At 55.1% G+C, this 25,037-nt stretch overlaps 1 protein-coding gene across 1 annotated transcript; it reads right to left on the bottom strand.

The window, feature by feature from the left end:
• Nucleotides 1–7,729: 7,729 nt before the first annotated feature.
• Nucleotides 7,730–18,685, bottom strand: LOC119114286 (luc7-like protein 3). The gene is made up of 10 exons (XM_037238484.1): nucleotides 18,581–18,685; nucleotides 17,091–17,327; nucleotides 16,220–16,390; nucleotides 13,390–13,578; nucleotides 12,735–12,830; nucleotides 11,976–12,137; nucleotides 11,408–11,601; nucleotides 9,759–10,007; nucleotides 9,298–9,368; nucleotides 7,730–8,300 (listed from the first exon to the last, which is right to left on the bottom strand). Exons 2-10 carry the CDS (start codon nucleotides 17,190–17,192, stop codon nucleotides 8,218–8,220), a joined length of 1,317 nt encoding a protein of 438 aa, XP_037094379.1. The 5' UTR covers nucleotides 17,193–17,327; nucleotides 18,581–18,685; the 3' UTR covers nucleotides 7,730–8,217.
• Between the last annotated feature and the right edge of the window lie 6,352 nt (nucleotides 18,686–25,037).

The following is a 25,037-nucleotide window of genomic DNA, read 5'->3' as shown; positions in this document are numbered from 1 at the left end:
ACAACACATGATCCAGTGCCACCAAACAACACTGACAGGCAAGGTTGGCACCGATGACGCATCAGTCATCAAAACACAACACAACAAACACTTCTTGCGATATAAAAAGCCGAACATACCCGCCAACGTGCCCAGCACCCAACCAACAACTTTATTCTTGCATTACATGATGAATTTGAGTATAGCTGGTAATGGGCGTCCTCTACGGTGGGAGTGTTTTTTTTGCGTCCACATATGTATTGAAGCCTGTGTAACTGTATGTCTTAAGCGGAGGCGAACCAAACTTAGTTTATGAAACATACTATTGTTCTCTTCGGTTAAATCATCGAATTTGCATGAAGTGTTCCTTTGGTCGTGTACGATGACATGTGTTTCGGAATGGTTCTAGGATTAAACCGAAACGTAACGTTCGAATGACGTGTGACCGATATTCAGCCTAGTTTATGCCAATTTTGGTGACTCGATCTTCGAACTTCAACCCGACATGAAAAGTTCATCAGGCATGTCAAACGACCTAACAGAAAGCTTGCCCATAGCTTCACAGTTTTCAATGTAGTATGCCTAAATATGTATATATATATATATATATATATATGCAACCATTATCAAGATATAGTATCCGTAACACCAGCTTCGTACCCGCACTCAGAGGAGAGTTCTGATTTTGCACAAATATTGCCCAAAGATTAATCCCACCAAGTTATTCACAAGAGTGAAGCTTGTTTTGCCTAAACGGGCACCTTCCAACTTGAAAATCGCGGTGAACTGAAGTTTTTGTATATATCACCATATATATCACCCAGTCATAACTCATGTACTCATGTCACTCAGCCATATCATCACCATATCACCCAGTCATAACTCGACGCTATCCACACCCGTTGAACATGTTATATCCTGCTGTTTCCTGGCCGCTTCCAGAGTCTGCCCCTCCCCGCGACCCACTACCTTATGTGGCTAGACGCCGTTTCCTATCGCCGGTCTCCGGCCCTGACGCTGAGAACGTCGCTAGTCCACGCTCAAGACGGGCGCAGCACCGGTGCATCAGCTCCGCTGCACCGAACACATCAATCCGAAATCCATCCCGCACCGCGGACAGGAAGCCTCCAGGGTCAAACGCTGGCTGCGCATGCAAACACGTGCATGCTTGAGCTGCAGCCAGCAGCGTACATCCGACTGGCACGCTCTGCTTTGAGCCTGCCGCCGTCCGTCTGGTCTGGAGCGCTGCTGTCTGTCCTCAGTTTCGAGCCGGAGTGAGCCGTCCCCCGGGCGGGCGCCGCCGAGGCGACAGGACCCTCTGGTGCTGCGGACGCGGACTGGCCGGCCTGAGGTTCGCTCGCAGTGGGAGACCTCAGCGGGTTGCGGTGACGCACTAACGCGGCGTCGACCATTCAGCTGTTCGAGTGTGAATCAAAGCGGCTGGGAGGTCACCGTGGTGATGGAATGTCATTCAAGTTCAAGGCCACGCCGGGCCGAGCCGTCCTGTGTGAAGTGATGTCAGTAGACATTTCTTAGTGCATCGATTCCATTGTCACGCGTGACCCCTTTATATGCAGGGCCATGTTAAATGCTGAGGCCATGGCCATGATAGGTGATGGGCGGCTTAAGGCATCCTCGTGTTACGCCTCACAGTTATACGGCGGTGTACCTTGGCCCAAGCCTCTGTGGGCTTATGATATGCTGCGATAAAAAAGAAAACTGACTCGACTGGGCATCGTGAAATACAAGTCACAACGCCCCTATTAAAGCAAATGTAGACCAGACACCGCGCAGCCAGTCTATAAGAACTTTGGGACTGTTCTTGCGTTCGAGTGTGGAATCGGTAGGAGTCCTTGCGTACGCTGCTGCAAAGTGATGAAGCTAGTGAGAGCTAAATAAGTTTTCCTTGACGTGTTGTGCGCCGGTAACAATCAGCTTCGTTCTGCCGCCAACCAAAGTTGGAGGCCGTTCACAGCACAGCCTTTCTGAAAGCCGCACGGCAGTCAGGGCGGCAGCGGTGTGACGGGCTGGCAGAGCTTCCTTCACCAGCTTTGTGTCGCGGCGGCCAGGCGCGTCACTCGCCACCTGACGCCATCACCCGGCCGGACACTGACCTTTGACCCGGAAACGGCCCAACACTTCCGGCGGCGAGCTGCTGCGCTTCAGCGCGCTGGGAGGGGGACTAATGATACACGAGCCGGGAAAGCCCGGACAGCAGTGGCGCCTCGCAGGCCGGACAGCGCCTCCGGGCAGAGGAGACTGTGCTGACGGAGGCGGCCGGTGACCCGGTGTCGGTAGTGGTCGGCGTCGTGAGCCGCCTGCCCTCTGTAGCTGAAGAAAACCTGGCCAGCTGACGACCCTGTCAGCGGACGCGTGAGGTGTACTCAGGTGCTAACGTTGGCCAAACACTCGGCTGCTCAGAAGGACGTGTGGGAACGGGGGAAGAGAGAGAGAAAAAAAAACAGGTGGACACTGTTGAAATTTTATACTACGTCTGGTGATATGCTACGCGGCGCATCCAGACTTTTCGTATTTGTTTGACCTCTGCATGTTACGAGCTATTTTTCTAGTTCAGCCATCTGCAAGGTGAGGCCATTCAACAGGCAGTCGAGGACTTCAGTCACCTGTCACCCATGGGGCCCTTCCTACACCCATCCTGTGCTCACTCCTGACCAGTCCAACCCAATTACCCATTCGTTTCCCACTCTTTTTTCCTTTCGCGGGGCTTCGTTGCTGAATCATCCAACAATGTCAGAAAATTTTACATTTAGATTTGCCATTTTTCTTTTATGACTACATTTCCAAGAAACGCAAGGAATTGTGATTAAAGGCACCGTCGGTGCCATTTTTCGGCACTACTGGAAGTATCTACATTTCCACAACACTTCTGGATTCCTTACCACGCCCGTAACCACGCGCGTGTTTTTCTCCAGCTCTCTACTCAGCCCAACCCAGCACCGGTTCCGTACGAGCATCCTCGTGTTTATGCCGCCCATGAGTGCCTCCATCCAGCAGCCCGGCCGGCTGACCGCCGGGGGGTTTATTAAGCATCAGCTGACGAGCGCTGAAGACGCAACCATAACAGATGACCTGACTAGTTGCATCAGCAGCGGTCGCGGCCGGCCAGCCTGCTGAGCGCTGGCCTGCATACGGAGCCAGGGATCCGGCTGCTGCCAGTGCGAGGGCTGAAGCACGCCGGTGCGCGCCGGACCAGTGAAAATCACCAGCGACTGCCAGACCAAATGCTCGTGCCCAGTCACTAGTCCTCAAATGCTTAATGCTACTAACAGTGCTGATTTTAGATGTGTATGCAATGGGAACACACAGGGTTTTCGCAAGGTGGGGACTGCGATACTGAGAGGGGTCATTCGGGGGGCCGCACGGGGCCTGGTGTGAAATGTTAGTTGCAGGCTCCCCCGGCATCTTCTGCAGACAACTCGCACACAATGTCCGTGACTAGTATGTAGCATTTAGCAAAGAGTGAAACAGTGAGTCAAAAATAACGGAAAGTGATATGGATAGAGCATACCAACAATGCATACACAAACAGCATCAAAGGACCCATTTGCGCAAAGGATGACATTGTAGCGCGCTTGACACTTGTCTGATCCAGCAGTCTCCCACCCACCAGCAGCTCCTTCCGTAAGCAGGTCGCTCGGTCGGCGAGGGACCGCCGTCCTGCCGCCCTGCACATGACACCGCCGGCGGGCCCCGGTCTTGCCCCATGCTGGTGGGACGGTCACAGGTCGGCGAGGGACCGCCGTCCTGCCGCCCTGCACATGGCCCCGCCGGTGGGCTCCGGTCTTGCCCCATGCTGGTGGGACAGTCACAGGTCGGCGAGAGACCGCCGTCCTGCCGCCCTGCACATGGCCCCGCCAGTGGGCTCCGGTCTTGCCCCATGCTGGTGGGACAGTCACAGGTCGGCGAGGGACCGCCGTCCTGCCGCCCTGCACATGGCCCCGCCGGCGGGCTCCGGTCTTGCCCATGCTGGTGGGACAGTCACAGGTCGGCGCGTCGGCGTATGTTTGAAGTAAACAGGCCAGATCCGATACAAAGGTCTCTGATGTCATGTTTTGGTGGCTGTGGTGGGCAGCACGATAGTATGCACACTCCGCGTGTTACTATCTGATGCCTTTTCCGATGTCCGGGCCTCGCATCTGCAGGAGGCATGGGACTACGAAGTTGCCTTGTCCAATGGACACGGGACGGTGTGACTGCCTCGTCCAGTGGGCACGGGACTGAGTGACTGCCTCGTCCAGTGGGCACGGGACGGTGTGACTGCCTCGTCCAGTGGGCACGGGACGGTGTGACTGCCTCGTCCAGTGGGCACGGGACGGTGTGACTGCCTCGTCCAGTGGGCACGGGACTGAGTGACTGGCTCGTCCAGTGGGCACGGGACGGTGTGACTGCCTCGTCCAGTGGGCACGGGACTGAGTGACTGCCTCGTCCAGTGGGCACGGGACGGTGTGACTGCCTCGTCCAGTGGGCACGGGACGGTGTGACTGCCTCGTCCAGTGGGCACGGGACTGAGTGACTGGCTCGTCCAGTGGGCACGGGACGGTGTGACTGCCTCGTCCAGTGGGCACGGGGCTGAGCGACTCCACCGTCAAATGGCACGGAACTGTGTGGCTGCCTCGTTCAGTGGGCACGGGACCTTGTGACTCAGTCGTTCAATGGGCACGGGACTGTGTGGCTGCCTCGTCCAATGGGAGTCATGGACACTGGACTGTGTGGCTGCCTCGTCCAGTGGGCACGGGACTGTGTGATTCCCTTGTCCAATTGGTACGGCACTATGTGACTCCATCGTCAAATGACACGGGACTGTGTGCCTGCCTCGTCCAATGGGAGTCATGAACGCGGGAATGTGAGGTCCCCTCGTTTTACGTGCAGCTCCTGTAGTTGTAGGTTGACGTGTTGGATGCTGGTGTGCTGATGTGCTGGGATGGTATCAAGGGCATGCAGTTTTGTTTCTGCGCATCATCCTTCATCATGCGATGAAGTTTCGTGTACGAAAAACCCTCTTAGTGGCATAGCTCGAACAGGTTAACGCCAATCTAAATAAACGATCGTTGGAATATGAATTATCATCGCCCACCGACAGAAACTGGCAGTCATTCTAGACAGCAGCTTGGCGAGTGGTCGTCTCGGAAGATGCATCCTCGGAACACAACCAGGGTCGGTGTCTTGGCGATGACCAAATCTAATCCGACCTCGTCAGTTTTCACGGAGAAGCACGATGTTAGCGTCACGACGTCTGAGACATCGTACCATACTTTCTTCCAGTCATGAAAAGTTCGACAATCGCGCTCTAAATTTTCGCTAGCAGTGACAACCTCGGTGCCGTTCTTTTCAGACTCAAGATATACGTGAACTTGTTCGTCGTCATGGGACTTTCGTGGATCACCGAGGCTCTGTCCAAGCACGTCGGTCCCGCCTACATCTGGTAAGCCGCCGAAGAACTATCAATGGTCTTGGCCAAGCAAGCCGGCAATATATGACCAGTTAAATCTAGCTCGTGTTTGCGAGTTCACTTTTGCTATCGTCGGGCCATATCCCAATAAATGTGTCATCAATCACCTAAGCCCGTGGTTCCACATTTAAATGGGTCGTCAGCCCCGTTGACCCAGAATACAGCACTTCAGCTCTCCCCACGGCGGTTGGTGTTGCCTGCGCGTCGGCTTGCCCCGCGGCACAGCTGACCCTCCCCTCCCCCTCCCGTCCGCGGCAGGTCCGCCACGGACATCATCAACAGTCTGCAGGGCTGCCTGCTGTTCCTGGTGCTCATCCTGCGCAGCAGCACGCGGCGCGCTATCCGACGGCACGCGCTGGAGTGGTGGCGCCACCGCTGCCGACGCCGGCGGGCCGCCACCGCGGGCGTCTCGTCTCGCAGCCGCTCGGCTGGCTCCGGCGGCTCGCGAGGCACCGGCTCCACCTCAGCCAGCTCGCGGCGAGCCGTGCTCTCGCTGCCCGGCTCCAGACACATCTGGTTCGGCTCGGCCGGCTCGAAGGGCGGCAGCCGGAGCTTGGCGGGCTGCCAGCTGCCCGGCTCGACGTGCGCTGATGCAGAGGCTGGGCAGGGTCCGGGGACGGCCGTCTGAGGCCAGAGCTTCCACGGACAGAGGGCACGGAGGGCCTCTCAGGGACGGTGGGAACGGAGGGCCTCCCAGGAACGGCTGTCTGAGGTCAGGCCTCGCAGGGACGGAGGGGACAAAGGGCCGCCCAGGGACGGAGGAGACAGAGGGTCTATCAGGGCGGCTGTCTGGGGCCATCGGGCCTCCCAGAGACGGAGGGGACGGAAGGCCTCCCAAGGACGACAGTCTGAGGACGTGAGGCCTCCCAGGAACGGTCGTCTGGTGAGGCCAAGCTTCTCAGGGATTCGAGACAGCCTCACTCGCTATCTCGCTCTCGCTTTTCCGAGAGACGCCGCACACGGGTGACCAGACTATCATCCGGAGCAAAGTGGCCTCCGTCTCTGCCAGCGCCACCTGCCTGCCAGCTGCCTCGTCCATGGCCTGACCCGTGGGAGGCGCGTGTTTTCACTGTGATCTCTGGGCTCGCTAATACATGATGAGTATGTTTGATGGAGCATCCAGCAGCCTCGCTTGGCACCCCCTGACCCACATGCTCGACACGGGAGACGAGCTTTAGCATATGCCGGCGGGACCCCGGACGGGTCGAGCGGTGTCGATGGATTGTGCTCGCACGTGTGCTGTCGACCGCCCGCCGCCATGAGGCTTCACAGAATAACGATGGAGCTGCAGCCCTGCGGCAACCAGCCGACGGAACGGCGCAACTCCACCGCGAGTGCCTCACTACGCTGGTTAGGTTTTTCCTCGGGACGTCCATTTTGTCCGACATCAGTGTTGCAATGGGATGGAGCGCAACGCTCAGAACCGAGTCTATGACATGCAGACCAAACCAAAACCCCCCAGGGATGTCATCAGTTGGGGCCAAACCGGAGGGTAAATGTTATCAGTTGGGGCCAAACAGGAGGATAAATGTCATCGGTAGGGGCCAAACCGGAGAGTAAATGCCATCAGTTGGGGCCAAAATCGGAGGGTAAATGTCATCAATGGTGACCAAACCTGAGAGCCAAAACCGGAGGGCAAATGTCATCAGTTGGGGCCAAAACCGGAGGGTAAATGTTATCAGTGGGGACCAAGACGGAGGGTAAACGTCATCAGTTGGGGCCAAAACCGGAGGGCAAATGTCATCAATTGGGGCCAAAACCGGAGGGCAAATGTCGTCAATTGGGGCCAAAACCAGAGAGCAAATGTCATCAATTGGGGCCAAAACCGGAGGGCAAATGTCTCACATTTAGTTAAAACTTCGGCATTGTCAGTTTCCCCTACTGACGACAATTAACATAGTTCAAGGTAACCATGACAGAAGAAAAAAACAGTCAGGCTCACCTCAAACAGCTAGCAGGTTAGTTGCATCACTTGGCAATGACCATCGATGACACATCAGAAATGAATTGCTCGTGATGCTTTTGTTTTGTTTTGTTTTCCTTCTGCCACAGCTAAAAGCATGACTTATAATTCGGCTGTTTCAACTACTCTAGCAAAGTTTTGCTCACAGCTCCGCAGAGCTCGACCACAATTCAGGTAGGATGATCTCGGGGCGTGTTCAGACGCCAGGGTGGTATTTACTAAAATGAAACATCCGTATGATAGTTGCAGTGGAACATGTTCTACCCCGAAATCCTTGCTGTCAACCAGCCCGCATCGGGATACTTCAATGCGAACAATGACGGGCCTTGACTTGTATTTCCTTCACATCAGCCCAGATTTCATCTAGGGAGCATTGTTTTCTCGCCTCACATATAGAACGACCGCGGCGAGTCCTACATGCAGTCTGTGTACAAAACCGTTAAACGTCCACAATTTTTGCGTTTCAAGACAGACAGCAACAGAAGCCTCTCCACGAGAACAGCTCCGCTCTCACAAACCCAGAACCGTGACTGTAGTCCAGCCTCTTAGACGGCGAAAGTCAGCACACAAAATCTCCACATTCCACCCTTTCTCACCGCGCTTCAATTCATACTACGACGCCGATTAGTCGGTGAGTGAAATCAACGAGCGGAGGAGCACGGTCCTACCGAAAGCCAATGGGAGCGGAGCGCGCAATCGTCCAGTTGCCCTCCGCGGGGGATGAAAATGAAACAGCTGTCCTACGGAACGGCGCAACAGACGGCATCCACCGACCAATCGCCTCGTGGCAGGGGGACGCGCTTTGTCACCCTGGCGAGCGACGGGCGAGGCTCATCTGGCCACGCTTGTCACTAGATGGCAGGAACTCCAGCGCGGCTTCAGCGTGACCTGCGGGCGGTGGCGATCGGTGAGCACGCCGCCTCCAATGCCGGCAGAGCGACGGACTGAGCGCGGCGCGGCGCGGCTCTGCTCAGGAAGCCGGGCCCTAAACGACAGCTTGCAGGCGGCACACGCCGCGCTGCCAGCCGCTGTCACGACGCTGCGTGAGAATAACGGACATACGAACTAGAACACACGAAAGGACGATGCCCTACGCCGACACAGTATTGCTTCCATTTTAAGGTATCGTTGTCCACCCATGCCGATTCACCAGCAACCACCTATTGCTAAGACTACTGAAAACCTGTATCCAGTCACAGCGCTAGATCCGAAGGAGCCGGGACAAACACCAAGCACTGCACGACAACGGCAATGCAAGCAAATCTCCGCGCGGCCGTAAACGCAACAACGCCGACTGCGTGGCCACCAGCCGGCGTCCTACGAGAGCCCCAGCCAGTCAGTGCTGCTGACGCCGCCGCTGGCCGGGCCGCCCTCGGCGCAGCTGGCGGCACTGCACCAGCCGGCGCCGCGGCCTGACCCGTCAGCAGCGGACCCCAGCCCTGCCAGCCCTGCAGCAGCCGCGGAGCCCGGCGGACGGACACACCTTAGTACGGGGCGGCGGGCGCGCCTCCGACGGCCGCCGCCTCAGACGGCAGCCGCGCCGGCGCATCGGCCCACGTCCGGCGGCTCGGCGGAGGGCGTGCGGGGTCCGCCGGGCCGCTCCTCCTGGCCGCCGCCGCTGCCACCCTCGGCTGCCGGACAACACACACGGTCGGATGATGAGAGGCTTGATTGGAGCTCGGGGGATGGGGGGGGGGGGGGCGGCCAGGCGGACAGACGACTCAACGAACACGGCCCGGGGCCACACTGCGAGTGACAACCCCACGCTCACAGCGGCCGGCCTGTGGCGCCTCAGGCGGCACCCACCCCGACCCTCCTCTCACGCGCGAGGAGGGAGCGAGCGGACGGGAGAGGGGGAGGACGTGCCCGGGGGAGCCGGACGTACCTGCGTGTCTGCGGTCGGCTGGCGCGCGGTCCCGCGAGTCTCGCCGGTCCCGTGAACGCCGGCTGCTCCGGCTGTAGGGGAACAGTCCAGGGTCAAGCAGACGGACGGCCAGGCGCAACGGCGGGCGAGAACAGCACCGCCCACCAGCGGCCCAGACTGAGGACAGCCGGCAACACCAACCACTCGATGCCGGTTGTTCTGTCCGCATTCCTAATCCGTTATCGGACCTTTTACGTTTCTTTATTCCATGAGCTGTCCCTGGATCACATTGCAAGCTTCACTATCCATCATCAAATACGGTAACCGTATTTCTAATCCACACTTCCATTCCGTTACAGAATTGGTCTTTTTGCGATGACCCTGTTGTACCGTTAAATGAGTGCAACACACAGCGGTCTCGAATGTCTGACGTGCCCGGGCAAGGCCTCACAAGGGTATGATGCACTGCAACGCATTCGTACCTGCTGGACCGGGACCGTCGCCCAGACCTCCGACTGTGCCGGTCCCTATCCGACTCCCGCTGCCGGTCCCGGTCTGGCTCCCGCTGCCGCTCACGGTCGGACTCCCGCTGCCGGTCCCGGTCCGGGTCCCGCTGCCGCTCACGGTCGGACTCCCGCTGCCGGTCCCGGTCCGGGTCCCGCTGCCGCTCACGGTCCCGACTCCGCCGTCGTTCCCGGTCCCGTTCCCGGTCTCTGTCCCGGCTGCGACTCCTGGGGGACACCGAGCGCCGTCAGCGGGACAGTGTCGGGGGGGGGGGGGGGAGGGCACACCGTCGGCGGAGGAGTGCGACCCACCAGGACGAGCGTCCGCCGGACACGGCCGCCGCTGGCGACGGACATACGGGGGGGGGGGGGGGGGGGGCACACCGTCGGCGGAGGAGTGCGACCCACCAGGACGAGCGTCCGCCGGACACGGCCGCCGCTGGCGACGGACATACGCTGCCCGACGCCTCCGTTTCCGAGTCTAGCCGCGCGACCAGCGCTGCCGCACACAGCGCTGCGGGCTGTGTGAGCTTTAGACATGACCGGGAGTTATCACGAGCAATCGCTCGAGCTGCCAATGGGTCACAGCGACGTCAGTTACTTCAGTATTAACACAATCAATTACTTTACGGCTCGTCAGAAGGGAAATTGGTCAGTTTAAGTAATTGAAAGGAAGAAAAGCATTTCATCGGGGATCTTTTCCATCATTGTTTTATGTCTGTTGCAAGTGACAAAGATATCCGGCCATGTTCCAAGTGTGAGTCAATAAGCGGCATACCTTATCCCGTTGCTTATATTTGTTCCCAGGGCCTGTAACATCCAAAATGCTTGATGCCTTTACACGTCCACCGCTACGTTCCATCATTTCCATAAATAACTCGATTTTCATGGAAAAGCCCAACCACTCGTTTTAAGCTGAATGGATATCACTCCAATCTCTACTGCTTACAGGCCATACCGTCACCACAGTTCATCCCCTCAGCTCTTCCGTCCGTACAATCCCCTCAGCTATACTGTCAGTACCGTCCCCTCAGCTCTTCCGTCCGTACCATCCCCTCAGCTATGCCGTCAGTACCATCTCCTCAGCTCATCCGTCCGTACCATCCCCTCAGCTGTACCGTCAATACCATCCCCTCAGCTGTACTGTCAGTACCATCCCCTCAGCTCTTCCGTCCGTAACATTCCCTCAGCTATACCGTCCGTACCATCCCCTCAGCTGTACCGTCAGTACCATCCCCTCAGCTGTACTGCCAGTGCCATCCCCTCAGCTCTTCCGTCCGTACCATCCCCTCCGCTGAACCGTCAGTACCATCCCCTCAGCTTTTCGGTCCGTACCATCCCTCAGTTCTTCCGTCCGTACCATCCCCTCAGCTCTTCCGTCCGTACCATCCCCTCAGCTCTTCCGTCCGTACCATCCCCTCAGCTGTACTGTCCGTACCATCCCCTCAGCTGTACTGTCCGTACCGTCCCCTCCGCTCTGCCATCCGTACCGTCCCCACAGCTCTGCCTTCCGTACCGTCCCCTCAGCTCCGCCGTCCGTACCGTCCCCACAGCTCCGCCTTCCGTACCGTCCCCCCCCCCCCCCCCCCCCCCAGCTCCGCCGTGCGTAGCATGCAGCCCAGTCTCACCTCTGGCGTCGGCGGTCGGAGCGGTCTCGCTCGCCGTTGCGGCCGCCCCTGTCTCGCTCGGCACGGCCCCTCTCGCTGGTGCGCTCCCGCGAGCCGGCCGGACCCGACCGGTCCGTCTCGTCTCGCTGGCGCCGCTGCTCGCGCTCCCGCTCGCGCGCCGTCTCCTGGTCTCGCTTCTCCTGTTCGCGGTTCTCCTGCCAGCGCGATCCGGGAAAACGTCAGCACGCAAGCACGTACACACTCCGCCCTAGCCGTTCACAGCAGCGGGAGTAGGAGGCAACACAGACTGTTATGCTCTGGTCGACCAAAGTGACGTCACTTCGCCTAACTCAACGTGGAGCAGCGGCACGGAAATGGGGAGGGCACCATGAGCTCCCTGCCCTTCCCCAGCAACAAGCGGGTTAAGGAAGCAATGCCAAGACCCACGCGACACATGACACGCGAGCTCCGTGCCCCGTCACACGAGACACCCCATGGTCGCCATCCGCTGGACACGCGCCGCACGAACTTCCATCCAGGCCACACAGTCAACGTGCCGCCCAAGCCCGCCCACATCCAGTCCACGTACCCGTATCTCGTCGACGACCACCTTGAGCCGGGCGTAGCCCATGTGCTGCTTGCCGGTGAGGTGGTCGTCGATGCGCTGCTGGGCGTCGCCCAGGATCAGGAAGGCGCCGCAGATCTCGCACACCTGCATCTGCTTCTCCTGCGAGGCGGCCATCTCAGCCGCCTGCCGAGCGAGACGGGCCCGGTCGTCACGCGTCGACGGCACGGCACGGCACGGCACGGCACGGCACGGCCGACGCGACGGACCGAAACACATCTACATGGCGACATACGGGAGGCAAACGTGTCCGTTCTTCATGAAGGGGGTTCGCTTTAGTGGTTGGGCGGCGAAGCTGGATACGGTCTACACACTTGGAAGTGCCGACGCTCAGGGGCCTCAGCAAAAACCGCAGGACTACTGTCCAAGCGATTATCTAGTGCTGGCATACACAACTCACGCTCGCGTGCCACCTGAGCCAGTAGGATGACAGACGACCACGGCAGACGCCTGTCCCAACCCCAAAACACGAGACATGACGTCACTGACACAGAGACCTCCTTACAGGACAGGGTCGGCTTCGGGTCACACGGCGCCGTGACGTCATGCCGCAACCAGTGACGTCATCAAACCAGGACAGGGCCGCGTAGTGACTTCACATCGTAGCATGTCACCGCACCGGGCCCGGGAAGCGCACGGTCATGACGTCACACGGCGCCGTGTGACGTGATCAGACGCAGGCAGCTCAGTGTAGTGACGTCACACAGTGACGTACGCACCCACCTGGTGCCAGACGGAGCCCTCATTGTTGCGTCGCAGCCTGTCGCGCTCGTCCTTGAGCTTGTCGCACAGCTTCATGATGCCCTGGGCCTCCTCCACCTGCGGGGAGGCCGCCGGTCAGCAGCCGCACGTCAGGTCGGACGACAGTGGACACGGGCTGGATGGGAGCACACTGGCCTGGGACGGGGTGGACGTAACGGCTGGTCAGAAGACGGACACCGGCTGGATGGGAGACACACTAGACCGTGACGGGGCGGACACAAGGCTGGTCAGAAGACGGACACCGGCTGGATGGGAGACACACTAGCCCGTGACGGGGCGGACGCAAGGCTGGTCAGAAGACGGACACCGGCTGGCTGGGGGACACACTAGCCCGTGACGGGGCGGACGCAAGGCTGGCCAGAAGGCGAGGGGGCTCTCGCTGCATCAAAGTTCCTGTTTTATCTCAGCCCTCCCCACCAGTTGGTTACAAAAAGTTACAGTAAGGGGTCCTAGCCTCTGCCCGAGCACTCCGTCCGAACCCCACCACCTCAGAACTAGCTGCTGTCACCTCCCCTCCGGACCCTTATCCCGCTCCCACGCGAGCCCACCCTGACACTCCCCGTCCCCAGCGCGATCTGCCGCGGGCAGCCGGCCGTCGGCGCCGGCGCGCGCTCACCTGGCCCTTGCAGCCGAGCTCCTCGGCCTCGGTCACCAGCTTGGTGATCTTGCCGGTCAGCATGCCGATCTTCTCCTCGTGGCGCGTGAACTGCGGCGGCACCAGCGAGGCCAGCTTCTCGTCGTCCGGCTGCAGCTCCAGCCGCTGCTTCGACTTGCGGATCTTGCGCTCCACCTCGTTCAGCATCGTCTGCGGCGGCGGCGGCGTCGTCGTCAGGGACACGACGCCGCTGCACGCGCCGCTGGGAGCTGCGGCCGGGCCTGACGCGGAGAGGCGTGTGCCAGCGTCCCGGCCGCTGGCGCCTGTCCCACCACGGAGCCGAGAGGCGCCGGGCGCGGCGTGGCGCACGCCGGGCCCAGGCAGCAGCGCACCATCAAGGGGATACACTGTCCATACACTGGCGAGACCGGCTCTGGTGAGAGTCTGGCAGGCGGACGCCGGGCCCAGGCAGCAGCGCACCATCAAGGGGATACACTGTCCATACACTGGCGAGACCGGCTCTGGTGGGAGTCTGGCAGGCGGACGCTGGCCCATGCGACAATCGAGCCGGCTGTCGCATGGACGAGCGATGTCGCACTCATCGGCCGGCTGTGTGTGCGCTCCACTTTGACAGCACCGTCGTTGGCTATATGCTAGATGCCTGACGGTATATTAGAGCTTTGTGGTGCAACACTGACTTGCGTAACGACGCGCGCCTGTGGGGGCGAAAAGCGCGCCCGAGGTGCACTTATGCACGTTAATGACTCTTGGTTCTTACGTCGTTGGCCTCGCCCACTATGCATTGTTTGTTTGCCTGTTTGCTCCGTACTGTCTGTTTTGTGGTGTGGTTTGCAGTAATCTGCCGTTTCGACTGCCTGCCGTAACAGACACCGTTCCTGGTGTCTGATTTGATGCAGGGAACGCCCTACACGTGCCTTTCAAATTCAAGATTATGGAACAAAAATTGCCACAGCATGCTTTACTTGGCTGGTGCTAAAGGCTACAGCTGAAATTGAGCTACGTCAGCTTACGAAACCAGAAATATATCATGTACTTTATACTAGAGGAGGTACAGGTTTTTTAAGCTAACACTGCCACTCACCTGGATCCACTCACCTGATCGGGCTCCTATAGCATATGGGCCTAGACAAAAGAAACCCTCCACCACCGCTCACTGCAAATTTTGTACTTCAAGACTAAAAAATGCACTCTGCAACCAGGAAACAGACGTAAATTCCCACACTGCCTGGACCAGATACCCGTGTGATTCGCAAGGTTCAATGTCTCCAGACAGGCTTTACCACCCGTGTTCGAGAGCGGTACAAGTTGACGTTGATCACCTCCCGGTGGACTGTTGGTGCAGCAATGAGTCGGACACCGACCACTTGTTGATCTGTACCACCCAGTGTGGCTGGCAATAAGTAAGTAGCCCATCCCCATGACCTGCTGTGGTTTTATGTCCTCTAACGGCAGAAATATAAAGTCATCATTCAAAACGTCCTCTCCCATCCCTACCCCTTTTAAAAAGGGGACATTCATGACTTGTGCTTGAAAGTGCAACAACCTGCGGTACACATCGGGCCAGACTTTTGCCGGCCGCATTTTCAAACCTCTCGTCCGTCAAAATGGGTTAGCTTTGTATCGCTGCTACGAAAGATCGCCGATGTTTGGTTCCGTCTTTGAACCGTGGCAGCCTTTCATATCGGCAAATATTAGGTTTTCCAGGTTTATGAGTTGGTAAGTTTTTCTTTCATCATCAGCAGGGCTATATGTTAGCATCAGCAAGCTTTACGTTTTCCAGGTTAATGGAGAACGTAAAACAGCGGAACGTCGTAACACAAGAAAACACAAAACTTGGCATGGCTATGTTTCATTCATGACGCATGCTACACACTGTGAAACGCTACAGACAACACGCATGAAAGGTCTCAAAATGTTAAAGCGTCGGTTCTGAAACTTGTGCTTTTGCTGCAAAACAATGCGTGCCCGCGATTCGTTGGTTGCAAATTTATAGAACATAGCACAAAAGGTGCTCAAACAAGAGGTTGATGCGTGAGCAGGACGTAGAAGAACATGGACGATGTGCGAGCGGGACGTGGGTCGGACGTGGACGATACGTGGGCCGGACGTGAACTGTCCGTGGGCGGAGAAGAGACGGGGGTGCGTGGGCTGGGCGCGACCTGGAACGACGCAGGACGCTCGTGCAGCACGCATTCGGCGAATAGCAATATTGTTCTACCATGTTACGAGGTTCGCAGCAATATAGCATATGTCCGGCCCCTAGACGGTGACGCCCGGGTCGGGCCGGTCCGGCCAAGATCTGCTCAGCCTGTGACCTAGCTCCTAACAAAGGCCACGGCCGGCGTGCTGCGCCGGACTCGGGCGCAGAGGAGGCCGCGAGATTTTCGAAAGCGAAATACCGACACCGCCATACAAGTCAGAGAAGCCGCCGAGTCGGTCTGCAAGCAGCCCGTACAGCCATGTCACTTCGCGGGCTCTGTTGCAAGGTGAGCCAAAAGGGATCGTTCGTAATTGGCTTGGAGATTCACAAAAAAGAAAACAAAAATCAGTGCAATGGAGCCATAGCGCTAGACAGGTTCGATTAGCGGCATGCCTGCGTCAGTGGGCTTTGGAGACGCCAGCCAGCGATCACCACTGCACGCCTTCATAGCACGCAATTGGCCAGTCAGGGACGTAGTCTAGCAACATTAGTTGGAAGGGGCTGCTGCAGCCAATCCTGCCCTGAAAAGTCAACTGCTTCCCCGACCACGTCCATAAATTGCAATGCCCTGGAAATAAGGCAGGCACCCGTGACCCTGCACTCGACCAGGCACTCCCATGCAACACGGACCTGACAGTAGCGCAGGAACTCGTCCTCGAACACCACGCGCCGGTAGGCGGGCAGCTGGAGAAACTCCTCGCGCACGGCGTCATCGTGGATACCGCCGCACGGGCCCAGGTCGACCTTGGTGTTGGTGAACAGGTCGTGCGGACACAGCTTCACCAGGTAATACCGGCACACCTGGCGGAGGTAAGGGTAAGTGGGGCGCGCCGACTACGGCGGTCGCCCTCGGACGGGCGGGGAGGGGAAAGAACGGCACGCCGGACACCGCGGGGTCGTGTTAGGTCACCGCGCAGTGCCAGCGGCGCCCGCGACCCAGCGACCTCAGGACGTCGCAAGCCGCCACCGCCAGACAACAGACCTGGCAGCTGCTCGGCAGCGCCAGACAACAGACCTGACAGCTGCTGAGCACAACCGAGCCGAAGCCGCGGTACTCTGGGCGGGGGGCGGATCACGACACTCCCGCTCTGCACATGCCGCCTGGGAATTATGGCGCTCCCCATGGGTTCCCGCCGGGCAGTGGTTAAGCTGCATGTTTGGGAAACCAGAGGCACCGGGTTCAATTCCACGTAGCGCCCGCAGTTCGCGTCAGGGTGAGGCAGGCGACGCAACACAGACTCAGCTGCCGAGCATTCCGCAAAGCACCCACAACAACAAGGTGTGTCACAAGTGTTCTGCACACCACCACTGAAAGAAAACTGCATCAGCCCCAGGGTCGCGGCTCCGGACCGTCACGGTCGCCGCCCGCCCACCTTAGGGGTGTAGCTTGAGACCGCGACGGTCGGTGCCCGCCCCCCTCAGGGGCGCGGCTCCGTCCGCGACGTCACTAACTGTCCACCTTAGGGACGGTTCCGGACTGCAACGGTCACTGCCTGCTCACCTCAGGGGAGTCATAGGTCAGTTTCTTGGACTGCTGGTCGGGCAGCAGGTCCCGGTTGCGGCCCATCAGCTCGTTAAGCAGGTTGGCTGCGTAGTCGGTCATTTTGGCAGTGGCGGGACTGATCCAGTACAGCCCAACAAGTAGCTCCTCTCTGGCTGGGGCAGCAGGGGGACCAAGCTGGTGCAGTCCGATGAGTGCCTCCTCTCAGGCTGGGGTGGCTGGCCGCAGTGGTCAGGCCTGTATGCAGCAAAAGTCAACACAAATCATCACACAGGTCCCTTTCCTATGTGCCTCTGGATGCCTGCAGCTTTATTCCACACAGCAGTTTGACTTGTGATCTTGTCCCAATGATCAACGACAAACCATTTTAGGTGACAGGCAGCTTCAGGAGTTGTAAAGCAATAGCTTGCCATTTTGTAGAGAATACAATGTGCATTGTTGGGAAGTGGGGTTATTGAGTAATACCAACAGGTGGTACTTGTCTTGCCCATGAACCATGTACTGTGCCTGACAATCACAAGTTTCAAAGCTTACAAGTAGCATGGGATATATGTTTCACCCTCAACACTGCTAACAATATGTTATTATTGTAACACCGCCATTTCCCTAGAAAAGACGAGCCCAGACTGACATGCACTAGAATTGTAGGTCCAATATATGATAATGATAGACCTCATCAGGATACTACTCTTACTACCAAGTATCAAAATAGAAATTTGATGCTAACTGAACATATTCTGCATAGAAACCTGAATATACATTCATTATGCATGTGGTACATGGGTATAAATATATATACAAATGCAGTCATATCAATAGGATATTAACATACAGTATTCAAACCTGATCAATTATCTCTATACAATATACATATGATACAAGGTATTTTAAGATACCATGGCATCAATCATGTTAAGAACAAACAGTTCTGCTTCTAAATCCTGGCATGTACATAAATACAACAATTGTGTTTCAGACCATAATCGAGCACCCATAAAAATAAAAAGCATACATTGGTTTTGCTATCATCTCACATGATACCTTTATTTCCAAAACACTATAAGAGGTGCACCCTCTTAATTCATCTAGAGGCTTGCAGACCTTGTGGGTTGGAATGAACATTACCAATTTCGCTGCCAGCCAACATATCAAAACAGCAACCAAAGTAGATACCTTGACTGATTACATGCCTTTATAAGTTCACCCACATTACTACTTCAGAAAATTGAGCCAACAATTCACCAGCTAGAATCGCACGTGGCGTACTGATAGATAGCCATTGGTAGAGCACAAATAGAATATACTTATAAATGTGATAAAGTTAATGTCAGCCTCAAATCAAACCATGGCACCTCAGATTTCGCATTTGTGTCATGCTTTCGGCATCAACAGGCCGCAACGGTAAGATCGCCGTAAAATTTGCTTTCCAAATAATTTATGGTAAACTCGTGCCATAGATTCCCAAATGCACTGAAAACAGGTTAACGTACCCCACTGGTACCCAGTGTTCTTAGATATCGCCCAGACTACTAGTTATTATAGATCATCATGAACCCTGCCCACTGAAGCTTTCATGCCACCAAATGCGAAAGCGGCGCACACCGGTTTGGCCCCGGTTGTTGAAACAGACGCCATCACTAATTTATATAGTTGGCCTCAAAGCATATCATCGCAAAAAAACTTGAGGGCTTAGCATATTGCTTATACTAACTAGGTGTATTCTATGACAAGAAACATGCCTCAATCAAAACACTTATTAATTTTTGCTGAACATGCTTCACACGCATGGCTTGAACGAGCGTGAAGGGTTGGTGGTTGTTGTAAGGGGAAGGAGGTGTAGCCTCCGTCTTATGATGTCCGATAATATAATAATGCTTCTGGCGTCGCGTGGAAAAATGGCCATAAGATAACAGGTGAAGATCGTTCAGAAGCTCGACGTGGCAAAGCTGTCTTAATGAACGTCTGCCGGAAGAGAAATGCCGACATTGCTTTTATTCGAAAATTATGGGCTGTCAGCACCTGACCCGGAGCGTTCTCCATCCATGCCTGAAATAATCTTCTGGGTAATAAGTTAAATGCGTGGAGTTCTCCGAATTCAGCCACCCCCTTCCCTTCCCAATGCCACCGGAGCCGACCTCTCGGGACACGGGAGCCGGAGCCGGACCTGACGCCACGCGCCGATTGGCTCCTTGACCCGCCTGTGCTCGCCGCTGGTGATTGTGCGTGCGGCGGCCGACGGTTCGCCGCCGCCGACCTGGCCGCGAGCCGGATGTGGGGGGCCTTGAGAGGTGAACCCCCACCCGCTCTCCCTCTCCACGGCCCAGTGCCACCTCACTGCCGCCTCGGAAGTGTACCAAGAGAACATGGACAGAGCGTTCAAAGAGCCATAGAGCGCTCACCTGGCGACACGCACGTACGCACACGCTTCGCCAGGAACCGCGAGAGTCGCGCACATCAGCGGGAATCCGGAGGGAAGAGCTTCCTGCACGGCTGGCAGGCGGAGCGTGGGGACAGAGCGCGAAGAGGGGCAGCCAGCGTACTTTCTAACACGCCCTGGTTTCGCAGTTCAGTGCCCTGTCGCGCCAAGGTGCATTCGTTCCTGGGGCGCTGAGCCGGATGGAACGTACGTTTGCCAATATTGGAGCGGGGTTTCAGCACAACAGATCGGCCAGCGGATTTACATGATCAGGACCCTGTGTATTACGGCGCATGGGGTTCCCGGTACCTTATCGCTTCAGACCACGCGACTTAGTCACACATAGATTTCACCTCAATGCAGAGATGCAGTCAAGGGAGAGGCCTAAGGACCGATTTTTCATGTTTTTCATCTTGTAAATGGCACATGACAGAGCCGAAAAGGGCGGCGTGACGCGTGTTCACTAAGTTCCCACGTGTTCCCACCCTCTCCCCCTTACACAAAATCTTGGCTGCATGCGTGCCTGAATGCCATTGGCACATTCAGTTACGACCTCCTGGAGAGACCGCGGATGACGACATCGATTTATTTCAAAAGACGATTCTCGAGGCAAGAGGAGCAACAGCTTGGTAGAATATCTGATAAGTAACAGTGAACCGGTGCGGTGCATACGGACGGCACGGGGCGCATGATCCAGGATCAATTTGAATCATGGTCGTCCGAATCCGGTGGGAATCGGAATCGAAGCCTTTTCAGCGCGAAACTTTTAAGCTCGGGCTCAAACGTGTCAGTTCGCTCTGCGAATGAATGTGCTTTGCTTAGAATTGGAATGAGTATGTTTAGGATTGTGTTTTGCTTAGGCACGATCAAGTCATTGTACCCGGATGTCATCCGATTCAGACGTTTATCAACGAAATCAGACTGCAAGATTCTGGAGGCCAACGACTGAGCTCAGTCTGAGGTTCAAGTCAAATCAAACAGGAATCATCGGTTACGTTCTGGTCGGTTAGTTTGGTCTGGCTGACTGCCGTTAGTTTGTGTGGTTAGTCTCGGCTCGGCTGTATGTTCGGTTTAGCCTGGTACGTTTGGAAGGCTCGATTATAGACTGGGTGAGTAGCCTACGTTGTGCTGGTATCCACTAAAATCTTGTCGGGCTTATGGACGCGAGCCAGTGCCTCAAAACTCTTACTCATGGGGATTGAATAAGGACTCAAGCTTGAATTTGCGAATGACTGTTGTGCGGTCAAAGCTGTAGAATCAGACATGTATTCAATGTTCTGGGGCCTCGGCCCTGGGAACAGGCTTATGCCCAGTGTAAAAGGATGGACTGAAAACTCAGAATACTGCTCAGACACGGACTCCATAACGCTGGATTTCTGGTCAACACTCGTATATTTAGGCTCAGACAAATGCTTGACGAAATTGGCGGCAGTCGGCATCGAGTGCAACTCTGCAAATATGTTAGCTGACCGGTTTCAATCGTGAGAGACAGGCTGAATCATGCGACGATTGGCTTGATCTACACCGAGACATAGCTTGGTTTTTAAACTTTTGCATCCAATTAATGCCATGCAACCCAGGTGACACTGATTCAACACTCACAGACGCACGACAGGTGTAAGGTATAGAAAATACGAGAGTGCACTCGTGTAAAGACGGGAATTGTCGAATGTTCGCCTAGAATCAATACTAAAAGTGGCCGGACGTGGAGCGCGGGCTAACGACTTACCCGCCGCTGATTGGCTATAGGAACCACTGTTATGTAGCAATACACCTTGAAATCAGCTAGCATGCTGTACAGCAGCGAAAGGTAGTACAGCAGATCACCGCCAGCCCAGGCCGATTGGGAGCCATCGAGCGAGCCTTTCCTTGTCGTGCCGCGGTAACTTGGAACGGTCAAACATCGACCACCACTACGTCTTCATATCTGAAGGATTACAAATCAAATGCCGGTTACCTGTGTGATTGTACGCCATGCGCAGGTACGTGTGGATTTATGCATGCCAATGTGGATCCCATGTGCCAAGGTATTTTCTTTCATCTTTCTATATTTATTCTAAGTTTGACACATTCCGTTATCAATCTAGCACCTTCATTGGATCTATCGTTTGACTTCGTACGTATTCTGTGACACTCTATGTTGTCGCATCGTATTCTTGCTATAGTATTTTACAGCATCATATTGAACAGTTGTAATTGTAATATTGCTTTGTAATATCTTTCTTTGTAGCATATTTCGTGGCCTAGTATTTCACAGCCTTTTTGCGATGTGTTATAACGAGTGAGTGAGCGCTGTAACGAATCGACGTCGCAACGAGCCGAGGACCTGAAAAATACTTCATTGGTGGATTTCGAGCAAACAAATACAAAAACAAATACAAATACGAATACGCCACGTTAGCCTTAATGTCACCTTTGGGGCTGGACCCTGCCACCAGCGCCGATGGAGACCAGTTAGCTCCAACAGCAGCCAACTGGCGGTGAATGACCCCTGGCAGCTCCTTCGGGACAACAGCGGCTCAAGGTCAGGCCCCGCTCCACCGCCGGCGCAGAAAGTGAAAGTCGGTGTTGTGAGCGCAGGAAGTCGCCGATTCTGTCGGCCCATCTGACGTCGCTGGGCGTTACGACTGCCGCTGTGACTAGACAAAGACAGCCAGTGGGGAACGATTTGGCAGTGGACTGTTCAGCCCTTGCCCGTAGAAAAACATAAACTTTTGTCCAAGAAAAAGGACGATTCCAGCGATAGATACGAAAGCACCGCAAAGATGCTGGAAAAACACGAGACATGCGGTTTTAGCTGCTTTCGGCGGCCAATGTTATCCGTCACCGTCCACTACAATGTCAGTTATCGCCAGTCAACTGTCGATTACGTCCGAAGGTTGTTGGGTCCAACTGTACGTCTGGGTAGGTTTGTGTACCCGAACACCTGTAGCAGAAAATCCGGACACAGGAATTGGCAGTGTTTGCAAGCGTGAGCTTCCGCAGCATGACGAGCCTGCTGTTCACGGACAAAGCAAACAAACCTTTAGCAGTATATTTGATGATCCAATGTCTCAGGCCCGAAGCAGACGTGCATGTTAAAAAAGCAGGCACAATTACTGATCATCATCACCTTAACGTCATATTAGTCAGGTGGCATCAGAGCTCAGCGTCCTACGATACCAAAGTGATGTTTGCTGGCATAAATCTAGCCTGGCGCCTTCGGGCTGTGCGCTCTACAGCATGGTGACTGGCAGTGCCAACAAATGATTGCGCACCACCGTAACCATAGCAACCGTCACCGGTCGGCGCGAAAATCATCTGATCTGGACAAGGATCCGCAGTACGTGGCGACACCTTGGCGTTACGGAGATGGCCCGTCGCTGCTGGCAGCGGTTTGTTGCAGCACCTGTGCCAAACTTGGTCCTGCTCGTCGGAAGTCAGATACGCCCGCAGTGTGTCTGCATGTCGTAACTCGTTTCCGCCGCTGCACGCCGTGTGACGTCACACCGTCGCGGTATCAAGGGTCCGGCTTACGCCGCTCTCGGATCCTGAGTGTTCCGCGTGCCTGCGCGGGGCCGCGTTTGGCACGGCTGTGTTCTCGCACGTGAGTGCTTAAAGATTGTAGACGAAGTGTTGAGTTAAGGATTCGATGTCAGGCAAGGCATGGTTATACTGCTTTACGCGTAGTGTTCTCGGATGAACTCCCCTATCCATGATGGGAAACAACCTAGCATTTTTTACTCGAAATTGGAACCCGAGCTGCCTTGTTGCGAATTCTCGCGAGAAAACAAAATCGGGTAACAAATTTTTGGATTTGGCAGCGTTAGTTCAGATAATAGGTGCATTTCGGCTACAAAATGAGAAACAATACGGAAAATACAACTGTTGTCTTGACCCATTTTTAACGTAATTCCGTGCCGAACATCACTTATTTCTTACGCTCCGAACCCAGCATTCAATTACTGGAATGCACGCCCAGCGGATCCATTTTACCACGGTCCCTTATCCAAATAGCACAAAAAACTTTTGCCGCGCCACGCGATTACACGATTGTCGGCTGCCCTGTGACCAGGCTGACATTATGAAGCCAAAGGCCACGTGCCCTCTTTGACGAGCCATATAAGAACACTGAGACTGGAAGGTGAACCTGCCACCACGCGTTTCGCCGCGTCACGAATGTAGTCAATATAACTCCAGCGCTGTACCGAAGCTGGGCTTTCGCCACGATGATTGGTATGTCTGCGCGGAAAAATAGTTTCTTTTGCGAGTGTATTATGCATTGTAGTTAAATGGTTCGGAGAAAAGCGATGTCCTAAGAGCTGACCCTTTACGTTCTTTGTCGAGAGATGTCGACTGTGACCCAGAGCACAGCCAAGCACAGTTAAACAAGGTAGAGGCATGCCACCAGTAACTGGAACATTGATATTGTTTTGTAACACCCGTTACGCTTTGCGGGACTATATAAGGGAAAGTTTGAGCTTCATCTGGAAACCTGTGGAAAATGTGTTTGCATTGAAAATGTGTTTGCAAATGAAAATGTGTTTATTTTTTAGTCGCATTCCTTAGCATCACGGGGAATTTAACGACTCGGCATTAAATCAAGCTTTCGGACTGCAAGGAAGAAGTGCTTCGCCGTGTGCGGCAAAGAATGATGCTTTTGATAATACGCAGCCTTACTCCTCTAGGTCAAACTTACATTGGAGGCCGGTCTTCTATCACTTTCTCATGCCGATGAATAACTAGTGTTCAGGAAATTGACTGGTTCACATAATTTTGCATGCATCCATTTACGAAAATTTATGTGCATCTCTGGTGCGCAACACAATTTTCATGATGAGCATGCATGTGGCGGTCATATTAATAGCGTATGCATTGTCTATACCACGGCTGCTGCAAAACCATCCTCACCGATATGTTTACAGTGCATTTGTATTTATCTTAATGAGGCAGTGTGCTCTAGCCTTAATGCCATACAAGTGTTGGTCAATGATAATAGCTCATTATAAGCTGTTGAACTTAATTTAGTATTATTGAGCATCCCAAATGATGATGATGCTCTTGATTACAAATTCTGATGCCATGGCATAGTTGAGTTGGAAAACGTGGTACAACACCAAATTCAGGTCGCGAAAATGTCGCACGACACTCGTGAGACACGCAAAGACCGTAACTGAATGCAAGGGAACGCTGCGCTTTATATGCCAGGGCAAAAACAAAATGGAGTAGGTTGTGTAATTTGGCCGAATGACTTAGATATCAAGCCTCATAACAGAATCATCCGTTAATGTAGCCGGATGTCTACCACCTCAAAGATACACAGCAGACATGTTTATCATATAGAGCAGTGTGCCTACCGACACACGAACCCCTCCTCGCAATGAAAAGCAATCTATGCTTTCGCTGCCAGATAGAAACTGTAGCTGTTGTGAGGATAAAAAATGCAATAAAGTTCACATACAAACGGCCATAAGACGCACGAAGGTTTAAAAATTAAACCGAAAGTTGCGGGCGTGGAAAGACCTGAGCCATTCATAACTAACCCCGTTACC

The sequence above is a fragment of the Pollicipes pollicipes genome, unplaced genomic scaffold (assembly GCF_011947565.3).
Source record: "Pollicipes pollicipes isolate AB1234 unplaced genomic scaffold, Ppol_2.1 Scaffold_7262;HRSCAF=8765_pilon_pilon_pilon, whole genome shotgun sequence".
NCBI lineage: Eukaryota > Metazoa > Arthropoda > Thecostraca > Pollicipedomorpha > Pollicipedidae > Pollicipes > Pollicipes pollicipes.
Note: the sequence above shows the minus strand (reverse complement) of the source record. Positions and strands in the feature narration are given on the sequence as shown.

Excerpts from the sequence above, each read along its gene's own strand:
- LOC119114286 (XM_037238484.1), bottom strand. The coding sequence starts at position 17,192 with ATGACCGACTACGCAGCCAACCTGCTTAACGAGCTGATGGGCCGCAAC. Across the intron at positions 16,391-17,090 it reads TGACCTATGACTCCCCTGAG|GTGTGCCGGTATTACCTGGT; the intron begins GTGAGCAGGCAG and ends TACCTCCGCCAG. Across the intron at positions 11,602-11,975 it reads TGGTCGTCGACGAGATACGG|GAGAACCGCGAACAGGAGAA; the intron begins GTACGTGGACTG and ends TCGCGCTGGCAG.